Source organism: Capricornis sumatraensis, chromosome 7 (genome assembly GCF_032405125.1).
Source record: "Capricornis sumatraensis isolate serow.1 chromosome 7, serow.2, whole genome shotgun sequence".
Taxonomy (NCBI): Eukaryota; Metazoa; Chordata; class Mammalia; order Artiodactyla; family Bovidae; genus Capricornis; species Capricornis sumatraensis.
Window position 1 is genome coordinate 101,998,919 of NC_091075.1, and position 12,009 is coordinate 102,010,927.

Sequence of the window (12,009 nt, forward strand, 5' to 3'; positions counted from 1 at the left end):
TTGCAGACCAGATAGTCTCTATCACAATTTTGTACTCCAGCATGAAAATATTCTCCAATTATAAATAATACATATACATAAATGAATGTGGCTATGTTAAAATGAAACATAATTTACAAAAAAAGAAAAAATGAATTTTCAAATACAGATTTGGACTGTGGACCTTAGACTGCTGATTCCCATACCATACCTACTTATTTAGCATAATAATTAAAAATAATTAAATCTAAAAACTTTAAAATAACATACTCAAGAACTTTGAAAATATATAGCATATACTGTATTGTACTTGAGTAAATTTAAAACCAAAGGTCTATTTGTCAAAGGCAAGACTGAGGCATAAAATAACATAAGGTTTGGCTACCTTGCAAATTTCTTACCCAAACCCTTCAAGGGATGTGTCAAATTCAACAAAAGCTGGAGTAACTGATGATCCATGAAGTCTGATGTCATGTGGGGTTGTCATGGAGACCAGACATTTCACTCTGGTCAGGGGTACAGTACTTCCTTCTGCAGATTTCACTAGGCTCTTGCTTATCCGGTAATGGTTATCTTCATGTAAGCTGAAAACATTATCCGAACCCAGACCTTCCATGGATGTGATCATACTACCTGTAAGTCAAAGAAAATCTCTTGGGAAGAATGTCATGTAGATTTCTAAAACAATGACTTTAACAAGACTGATTAATTTTTAAATATTACTCAGTTTCAATCTACACAATAATTTTACTTTTAAAGTCTAAAGTTTTAATTTCATTTATGTTCATTGTAAAACTTAAATATCATCATTTTTTACTTTGTTATTTATTACTAAAGCAATAAAAACACTGCAGAAATGTTGGAAACTACAGAGTACAAGTATAAATCAGATAGAAAAAGAATAAAAATCACCAATGATCACTAAGCCATTGGTACAGTAAAATTTAATTATAAGCTACAATTAATGATGTTCATAGAAACCAGATTATACTTTTACTCCACAAAGTTATTTATCTTTGAGAAGAAAATATTTGAGAAGCATTATAAAGGAAACAGTTCATTTTTCTTAAAAAAAATCAGACATTAATAGCAGAAACTTGGTCCTCCCATTTTCTCCCCATTTTTGATTCTTCTAACTATTAAACATGTGATCACAAAAATGCTTGAGTTGAAAAATCCCTATATGCATGCAAATGGTAAACAATTTAAAGAACAACAACAAAAATTTTTATACAAGCTGTTCTATTCTTTTAGGAATACATCACAAATGTCATGGAGAAAATATTCCCTCTCAAGATGAAGCCTATGAATTTACCTGTTTCCCTCTTAAGGGTGCTAACCCTTCAGGCAACCATAAACATCTTTCAGTATTCTCTTAGAGAAAGAAACTATATTTGTCAGTTCTAAGGAATTATGTAAAGTACAAAAACAACAAAAAATATATATATACATGCAGGGGATGTATATTAATTTGACAAGAAAAACTGAAATACTCTCGTCTTCCAATAAAACTGTGTTCGAACTTGAAAGATCTTCAGGTTTCCAGAACACAGTATTTGCTCATCACTGATAAACCACAGGAAATATTAAGGTTGAAATAATGATTAAAGGCTGTTCAGTCTCTTTGATTCTCACCTGCAAAAAGGGCTGAACTACATCCTTTAAGAATGAGCATTCTAATTTAAAAAAAGAAAAAGAGGGAAAAAAAAAGGGCATTCCACTCTTCTAAGTTTTATTCTTTCCTGCTTCACTAGTAATGGTCACTTCAATTCATCAACACAGAGGCCTTACCTATGGGTAATAATCAGATAAAATAAACTGTAATATTAAAACCCAACAAATCACAGAACTAATGCTGGGAGGAAACCCAGGGCAACTGAACTCTCTAGTGAGAACACTCTCCCCAGAGCTTTTGTGTGGATGGAATCTGGTGCTTTTCCCTGGTCCATGATGGACAGGTAGGCAGGTCCTACATTCTGCTAACACACCCTTCCATCATCCTTCTATCAAAAACTTCTATTCCTTGGAGGCTCTTCATTAGCAATCCTATCACAGCCCTCTCTGTGAAACTGCCAGTTTTTTTTTTTTAAGTATATTTTTATTAAAAAAATATTTTTTTAAGTGTTTACTGAATTTGTTACAATATTGTTTCTGTTGTTTACGTTCTGGCTTTTTGGCCATGAGATATGAGGGATCTTGGCTCCCACTTCAGGGATTGAACCTGCACCTCCAGTGCTGGAAGGTGAAGTCTTAACAACTGGACTACCAGGGAAGTCCCCCATCTACTACTGTTGGCATTTCACTCCCCCTTCTTCCCTGTACTAACTCTTGCCAGTGTACTGGGGGATGTCAACCTAATACCCCGCTTCTAGGATCACCTTTCCTCCAATGAGCTTCGCCTCTGCTTCACTCCAGAGCCAAAATTTGGGCACACTCCTATTCTTTGTTTGTCTCACTACTCCAGTTTTGACTGCTATTATCCTATCTCCTTCTTCCAGTTCTCCCATTCCTACCCTCTCACTACCTTTGCTTTTCAGCCAAACCACTCTTCTCCCTCCCAGTGATCGTTCCTCTTCTCCCAGCCTCGCACTAGCTTCTTCCTCTATCTATCCTACTCTCCTTGGTGTAACTCCTCAACTATTTTTATTAGCATTTAAAATTTCTTGTTCTCCATGTCCTCCTGCACCAATTGTCTTGCAAAGCCTCAGTCCTTTAATAGTCCAATCAACCACTCTGGTCCAGGCAGCAAAAGTTAATTGAGAAAGGCAGAGAAATTATGGACTCTCTGAGAAAGAGGCATTTCCTCTTCCAAACCAAGGGTTATTCTTTACATAGTTCTCATCTTCTCTGGATGTTGCTTGCATCAATGCTTCTTCAGCCATCCCTATCAACTGCTTCTCCAGTCAATCAATGAGATTTATGTTTTTCTATTTAAATAACAATGAACAAAACCCAACAAACCCTTTCATTCCATAGTCGAACTTCTCTTGAAATAATATTCATCCTCTACAGGATTTTCATTTATAAGATAAACCCAGGAAAGGGAATTTCAAAAGTCAACTTACTTCTCATCTCTGGCTCAAAACTCAGTGAACTTGGTTTGTGGACCCTATATTGTTTTAGCAGTTTTTTGTCCCAGGCACCACAATTTAATGGACTTGCCAAACGCAAAAATTCCCTAAAGAAGAGAAAAGCAAAGTTATTCCTTGATTGAGAACATTATATAATTCATAAGCTAAGCACACAAAAAAGTGATTTAATGAATTATAACAAACCAAAAATGCTAAAGCAATCCAAACAGTTTTATAATACACAATGTTAATTTTATGTTTTAATCACAAACCATTGAAAAGAGCAAAAAATATTGCGCCAACTTAGAAAATGAAAACTGAAGAGCATGTTCTCCTGGAATGTGATGGGTACAGATATAGTGAAATGTTACGGGATTATACAAATAGAAGCCCTTTACACCTAGTCATTTACGGCATCATGTAAAAGGAAAAAAATAAAATAAAAAAGACTTTTTTGAATTTTCAAGTCCCTACAGCAATATACCCAAACATTTAGAAGTCAGGTACCCTTTGTCAGTTTTTCACAGAGAGAGCGCAATATAATTAGCTTGTAACTTATGGCTTATTGACAGGTAGGTGCTTGTACCACCATGCAGCCTTCTCTTCTGATAATTCATTCACTGTGAAAACCAAGCCTGTTGAAATGGTTGGTTTCCATTGTTTACTCTGTTTATCTAAGTAGACAATATAAGTCATTTAGTAAATACAAGTATTAGGTATGAGATAGTCTCTCTCACTCACTCATTCACTCTCTCTACTTTTAAAGCAGCAGATCACCAAAAAGGATCAGGGGAAATCTCCATGCTGCTTTCAAAACTTTAGGTCTCTGAATACATTCATAATGTGATGGTCAAAGTAAGCAGAGACTGTCTCATTAGTGTAATTAGTATAATAATGAACTGTACACATTAGTTAGTGTAATAAGGACTACCACACTGTCTGGTACAATACTGTTTAACAAATATTAACTACAAAGGTTTTTCTTAATCCACCATTAGCTTGGAGTCAGTTAAAAATATTAATTACAAACAGAGTCCAACCATTTTTAAGAAAGTTTTAAAAGTTTATGAAAAAGGGGTACTTTAACAGCAGAAAAAAATTATTTTATAAAGAGAGCAACTAATATTCTGAAAGTAATAAGATATATCAGTGTATTTTTTTTAAGGTGAGACAAGTTGATTTACACATTAAATACGTTTGGTTAAGTAACTTAAAGGAAAGTCTTTTTTTAAAAAATGTTGTTTTACCTGTAAAACACAGATGAAAATAACTTTTTTATATTAAAAAAGTTATTCAAATATACCTATTTCTTGAATGGCTAAATTATGCAAGGTACATTCATATCATGGAACACAACTCAGCAACAGAAAGAAACTCTTGATATACAAAAATTTAGATGCATCTCAAAGGCACTGTAATAAGCAGAAAAAGCTTATCACAAAAGGTCATAAACTGTATGATTTAATTTATGTAACGTTTTCAAGGTGACAAAATTATGAAGCTGAAGAACAGATTAGTGGTTTCTAGGGGTTAGAGATGGCGGGGGTTAAGGAAGTGAATATGTTAATATAGGCGTAGCACTGGGGAGATCCTTGTGACATCTTAATTGTGTGGCTGTTGTTGTTTAGTCACTGAGTTGTGTCTAACTCTGCAACTCCATGGACTGTAGCCCACCAGGCTCCTCTGTCTATGGGATTTCAGGCAGGAATACTGGAGCAGGTTGCCATTTCCTCTTCCAGGGGATTTCCCAACCAAGGATCAAACCCATGTCCTCTGCGTTGGCAGGGAGATTCTTTACCACTGCCACGCGGGAAGCCCTAATTGCGTGATGATTACATCAATCTGACCCAAGTGATAAATGGCAGGGAACTATAGTGTACATAGATACATAGTACCAATGTCAGTTTCTTGGTTTTGATGCTGAACTGTAGCTACATAATATGTCACCACTGGGGGGAATGGGAGGATGGACCACAGAACCTCTCTTCACAGTTCAGTTCAGTTCAGTTCAGTCGCTCAGTCGTGTCCAACTCTTTGCAAGCCCATGAATCGCGGCATGCCAGGCCGCCCTGTCTATCACCAACTCCTGGAGTTCACTCAGACTCACGTCCATCGAGTTGGTGATGCCATCCAGCCATCTCATCCTCTGTCGTCCCCTTCTCCTCCTGCCCCCAATCCCTCCCAGCATCAGAGTCTTTTCCAATGAGTCAACTCTTTGCATGAGGTGGCCAAAGTACTGGAGCTTCAGCTTTAGCATCATTCCTTCCAAAGAAATCCCAGGGTTGATCTCCTTCAGAGTGGACTGGTTGGATCTCCTTGCAGTCGAAGGAACTCTCAAGAGTCTCTCCAGTCCAAGGAACTCTCAAGAGTCTCTCCAACACCACAGTTCAAAAGCACCAATTCTTCGGCGCTTAGCCTTCTTCACAGTCCAACTCTCACATCCATACATGACCACAGGAAAAATCATAGCCTTGACTAGATGGACCTTAGTTGGCAAAGTAATGTCTCTGCTTTTGAATATGCTATCTAGGTTGGTCATAACTTTTCTTCCAAGGAGGAAGCGTCTTTTAATTTCATGGCTGCAATCACCATCTGCAGTGATTTTGGAGCCCCAAAAAATAAAGTCTGACACTGTTTCTACTGTTTTCCCATCTATTTCTGAATCTGTAATGATTTTAAAATTTAAAAAAGTGCTTTTTAAAAGAGTTCATAAAGTGTTCATAACTATCAAGTAAATGCAAGTCATATAAATATAACATGACTTCATTTTTAAAGCAAGGTGAGTTTGCTGGATTCTAGGAGGAGAAACAACCAACAACAAACACATCTCTTTTACTAATAACCAGACTTACCTGTTTCTATATTTTGAGCATTTTGCCCATTTTGGTGGTGTTCTGGTTTTGCCCACAGGTAACTGAATATATGTTTATAAGGCAAGAACTCTTGACTACAAAGACTCTGCAAACGACCATCACTCATGGCATCTTAACTGAATGTGAAGAGGAGAACGCACTGACCTGAGCACCATGGGTTCCAGTGCTTGAGAGGCTAATCGCTCGAACATGCGCTGGAGGGGTGGGTGCAGCGAGTGGTCCTCGTCAGCCAGAGCAGCACTGCACCGCTGCAGCAGTCGTGCATGGAGACCAGCTTCACACATGACCTGCTGGTTTCTTTCCGTGTGCACCAGGGATTGTAAAATATTGGCCACAGCAAGTTGAAGGTCCAAGGCATGCTGGAGTTAACAAAGAAATCCATGATACCAGGGCACTCTTAATAAGATAGGTGATAGTTCTCTCCCTTTAAAAGGTGAAGCGCACCTTTCAATATGAGGTGCCTCTAGATGCTTCGAATTACATTTAGATAATTAAGTAGCTGGCACAGAGGCACAAAATAATCCCAGAACAGGACTAAGGAAATATTTCCAATCTTCATTTTCTTAGAAGCATATCCAGCTAGACTACATTCTCTTTCAAGTCCATCATATTACATGACTATATACAAGTAACAGTACTTTTGTCTAAAGTCTTTTTCATGGTAGGTAAATAATCACATTAAAGGCCTCTAGTTAACATTCGTGACACTTTAGGCCTGAGACCATACAGCATTTTAACAAGACTGGTCACCCAAACTCTAGTTCACCCAAACTCGAGTGCTACAACTAAAAATACATCAACAGCCTGAAAATGGTATCTTCAGTTATTTCTCTCCCTGTCTTATTAACGATTATCACTGCTGAGCAGGATTTACAAGGAGAAACAGAATTATTTTAGCACTAAAAGTAATCGTCTTGCATTTTAACAAATGGGCGGTCCAAAGATGGCAGAGGAATAGTACGGGGAGACCACTTTCTCCCCCACAAAACCATTGAAAGAACATTCGAGCGCTGAGCAAACTCCACAAAACAACTTCTGAATGCTGGCAGAGGACATCAGGCACCCAGAAGAGCAGCCCATTGTCTTGAAAGGAGGTAGGACAAAAGATAAAAGATAAAAAGAGAGACAAAAGAGTTAGGGACGGAGATCTGTCCCCGGAAGGGAGAAGTTTCCAAACACCAGGAAACCCTCTCACCCGCAGGTCTGGGGAAAGTTTTCGAATCTCGGAGGGCAACATAACCGGGAGGAAAAATAAATAAATAAAACCCACAGATTACATGCCTAAACGCAACTCCCAGCAGAGAAGTACCCCCAGATGCTCGTATCCACCACCAGCAAGCGGGGGCTGAACGGAGAGGAGCGGGCCTGATTGCCCTGAGGGCAATCTGAGGGAGCTAACATGAGACAGCAACCTAAACTGGGGGATAGCCAGAGAGAGAGAAAGAAAAAAAAAAGAGAGAGAGAGAGAAAGAAAAAGAGAAAGAGAGAGAGAGAGAGAACTATCTCGCGAGCCCTAACCTAAGGCACTGCCAGCCTGCTCACAGAACAGGACTGAGTGAATACCAGGGAAGAGCTAGTGGGCTGCGGACTGGGGGCCCATCTCTCGCCAGAGGCAGGGGGCAGGCAGGTGCCAGCCAGAGCCAGAAAGGGGCAAACTCAGCCCCAGAGAGGGCATCCCCTACCAAACTGCGAACAGGCTTCCAGTTTCTAACCAAAGACTTCCTGAGATTCTGGATGGTTGACATCCACCGGGAGGGTTGCAGCCAGAGATCAGCTCCCCAGAAGACACACACGGCACATTGGGGCACACCGGAGATGGGCGTGCCCGGAAACCAAGTGGCTGGGACCGGGGAACAGCATAAAACGCAGGCCCAACCCAGTCTGCACCTTTGTGGAATACTGGAGAACTTGAACCTGAGCGGCTTAGACCTGGGAAGTGCAACCATGGGCCTGCTCCCTGCAGAGCAACCTGAAGCCTGAGCAGTATAGACTGGGAAAGCACACACGCTGCAAGCAGGGGCTGACCCAAGTGCGGCCGAGACACTGTGAGTACTCCCCACACACGCCAGTGATATGTGTTTACAGTGTTCTTCCCCACAGCACAACTGAATAAGTGAGCCTAAACAAGAGACCACCTTTTCCCTCTTGTGTCAGAGCGGAAATTAGACACTGAAGAGACCAGCAAACAGAAGCCGAATAAACAGAGGGAACCACTTTGGAAGTGACAAGCGCAACAGGTTAAAATCCCTGTAGTGAACACCGACTACATCAGACAGGGCCTATAGATATTGAGAAGTATAAGCTAGAACAAGGAATTATCTGAAACTGAACTAACCCCACACTGCCCGCAACAGCTCCAGAGAAATTCCTAGATAGATTTTTACTGTTACCATTTTTTTTAATTAAAAATTTTTTTTCTTTTTTTTAAGTCCTCTATTACTCCTTTAATTTTCATTTTTATAACCTATTATTACCTTGCAAAAAAAAAGACCCTATTTTTAAAGCAAACTTCATATATATTTCTTATACTTTTTGTGATTGTTATCGGGAATTGTTTACTGGCTAGCTTGCTCTCTCCCCTTTTGATTCCCCCTCTTCTCCTCCTGGTCGCCTCTATCTCCCTCCTCCCTCTTCTCTTCTCCATGTAATTCTGTGAACCTCTCTGGGTGTCCCTCACTGTGGAGAATCTTTTCACCATTAACCTAGAAGTTTTAATATCAGTGCTGTATGGATGGATGTATTCTTTCAGGCTACTGTAAGAATAAGACTGAAAACCAGATGCAGGAGGCTTAAGCCCCAAATCTGAGAACACCAGAGAACTCCTGACTCCAGGGAACATTAATTGTTAAGAGATCATCCAAAAGCCTCCATACCTACACTGAAACCAAGCACCACCCAAGAGCCAATAAGTTCCAGAGCAAGACATACCATGCAAATTCTCCAGCAATGCAGGAACATAGCCCTGAGCTTCAATATACAGGCTGCCCAAAGTCACAACAAACCCACAGACATCTCAAAAGTCACTACTGGACACTTCAATGCACTCCAGAGAGAAGAAATCCAGCTCTACCCACCAGCACACTGAGGCAAGCTTCCCTAATCCAGGAAACCTTGATAAGCCACTTGTTCAACTCCACCCACAGCAAGGAACCTCCACAATAAAGACGAACCACAAACTGCCAGAATACAGAAAGGCTACGCCAAACACGGCAATCTAAACCAGATGAAAAGGCAGAAAAATACTCAGCAGGTAAAGGAACATGATAAATGCCCAACAAACCAAACAAAAGAGGAGATAAGGAGTCTACCTGAAAAAGAATCTAGAATATAATAATAAAAATGATCCAAAATCTTGAAAACAAAAATAGAGTTACAGATAAATAGCCTGGAGACGAGGATTGAGAAGATGAAAGAAATGTTTAACAAGGACCTAGAAGAAATAAAAAAGAGTCAATTAATAATGAATAATGCAATAAATGAGATAAAAAACACTCTGGAGGGAACCAACAGTAGAATAACGGAGGCAGAAGATACGATAAGTGAGGTAGAAGATAGAATGGTAGAAATAAATGAAGCAGAGAGGAAAAAAGAAAAAAGAATTAGAAGAAATGAGGACAACCTCAGGGACCTCTGGGACAATGTGAAACGCCCCAACATTCGAATCATAGGAGTCCCAGAAGAAGAAGACAAAAAGAAAGGCCATGAGAAAATACTTGAGGAGATAATAGTTGAAAACTTCCCTAAAATGGGGAAGGAAATAGTCACACAAGTCCAAGAAACTCAGAGTCCCAAACAGGATAAACGCAAGGTGAAACACCCCAAGACACATATTAATCAAATGAACAAAGGTCAAACACAAAGAACAAATATTAAAAGCAGCAAGGGAAAAACAACAAATAACACACAACAGGATTCTCATAAGGATAACAGCTGATCTTTCAATAGAAACTCTTCAGGCCAGAAGGGAATGGCAGGACATACTTAAAGTGATGAAAGAGAAAAACCTACAGCCCAGATTACTGTACCCAGCAAGGATCTCATTCAAACATGAAGGATAATTCAAAAGCTTTACAGACAAGCATTTTAACAAACAAACTGTACTCTAAAACATTTGTCACTGAGTGAAAGTTGCTCAGTCATGCCCAACTATCTGCAACCCCATGGACTATACAGTCCATAGAATTCTCCAGACCAGAATACTGGAGTGGGTAGCCTTTCCCTTTTCCAAGGGATTTTCCCAACCCAGGGACCAAACCTAGGTCTCCTGTCCTGCAGGCGGATTATTTACCAGCTGAGCCACAAGGGAAGCCCAACAAACAGACAGGCATGTGTATCATTTAACAAACTGTACTCTAAAACACATGTTATTACTATTGATTAAAAAAGTTAAGACTCAAATAGAAGAATCCTGTTTTTCCCCTTTATCTATTTCAGTATGTGACATAGAAAGGTTCCGTATCACTTTTTTGGCCCCATCCCCTTGCTTGTGCAGTCACACCTTTCACTATTAAAGACAGGAAGGCACTAATATACACAAGCTTACTTCTGGCTGTGTCACTGACCCAACAGAGGCCAGGAGATCCAGCATAGCAAGCATGGCTCCAGGATGGATGATGACGGCATCAGAACTCGAGAGAGATGAAGTTGCCACGTGTGATTTCAGGTCAGCAACGTTTTTAGGAGGGTAGACGGGGGGAGTAGAAACAGAATGATATGCGTGCCTGTAAAAAAGAAAGAAGGGTAATCGGGCATTTAATTTCCATCACAGTCTCTGTTCATTTTCTTCATCTTCTATTACTTTAAGGTTGGGAAATTAAAAAACCTATATATTAATAATTCTTAGCGAGTCACATACAGACAATTTCACTATCAATTCTTCTGGGTCTTATATGTTTTTACCATTTACTATTGGAATTGTTTCATTCAAGAATGGTGCATGATGACTAGTTGACACTGCTCTAAGGTATACTTCAAAGTTGCTCTTAAGAGTAGATCCTAAAAGTTCTCATCACAAGGAAAAGAAGTATTTTTTCCTTGAATCTATATAATGGATGTTAACTAAACTTACTGTGTTAATCATTTTGCAAGCCATATGAATACACATCCTAAACTTATGTAGTGTAGTACATCAATTATATCTCAGTAAAACTGAAAGAAAACAAAGGAGAAAAAAAAAAAGGATAACATATGCACCAGAAGATATAAAGAACAGGTTAAATTACAGTGATTGAAAGCTCTAGAAAAGATGACAGTTCTGATAATTTATGATGAGAGTACAGGTTATACTAAATGTCTCAGTGAGATTGTTTTCTTTTTAATTACCTATGTGTTTTTAACCTTTCCTTGAACCAAGGGCAATATAATCAAGAACAAACACGATCAAACAAGATGGCCTACTCTATAACTGGTTCAACTGAGTCAAGGTTGGCTTCAAATCCTGGCTCTGTGCATGTGCGCTCACATGTCCGACTCTTTTGAGACCCCATAAACTGTAGCCCGCCAGGCTCCCCTGTTCATGGGATTTTCCAGTCAAGACTACTGGAGTGGGTTACCATTTCCTACTCAAGGGGATCTTCTTGACCCAGGGAAAGAAATTCCGTCTTTTGTGTCTCCTGGAATGGCAGGTGGATTCTTTACCAAAGCACCTTCTGGGAAGACTGGCTACCTGGCAATATATGTATTAAGCATCAAGGGAGTTTTACTTTAGGTTACTTAACACTACATTCATCCTTTTTTTCAGAGAAGGAAATGCCAACCCACTCCAGTATTCTTGCCTGGAGAATCCTGTGGACAGAGGAGCCTGGTGGGCTGCTGTCCATGGGGTTGCACAGAGTCAGACATGACTGAAGTGACTTAGCATGCATGTATGCATTGGAGAAGGAAATGGCAACCCACTCCAGTATTCTTGCCTGGAGAATCCCAGGGACAGAAGAGCATGGCAGGCTGCTGTCTACAGGGCTGCACAGAGTTGGACACGACTGAAGCGACTTAGCAGCAGCAGCAGCATCCTTTTTTGCATTATCTTCCCTACCACTGAAAATATTCATTACACTTTTTTCAATCTTGGGATATGTCCCGAATACCCA

General features: G+C 39.7%; 1 protein-coding gene across 1 annotated transcript in view; it reads right to left on the bottom strand.

Moving 5' to 3' along the window:
* Nucleotides 1–12,009, bottom strand: part of WDFY3 (WD repeat and FYVE domain containing 3) — a 192,177-nt gene that overhangs the window by 119,297 nt on the left and 60,871 nt on the right. Inside the window, exons 13-16 of the mRNA XM_068975585.1 lie at nt 10,467–10,644; nt 6,068–6,282; nt 3,045–3,157; nt 381–612 (exon numbers count right to left, since the gene is read on the bottom strand). Of these exons, the coding sequence (XP_068831686.1) occupies nt 381–612; nt 3,045–3,157; nt 6,068–6,282; nt 10,467–10,644 (738 nt within the window). The remainder of the gene's footprint in view (nt 1–380; nt 613–3,044; nt 3,158–6,067; nt 6,283–10,466; nt 10,645–12,009) is intronic.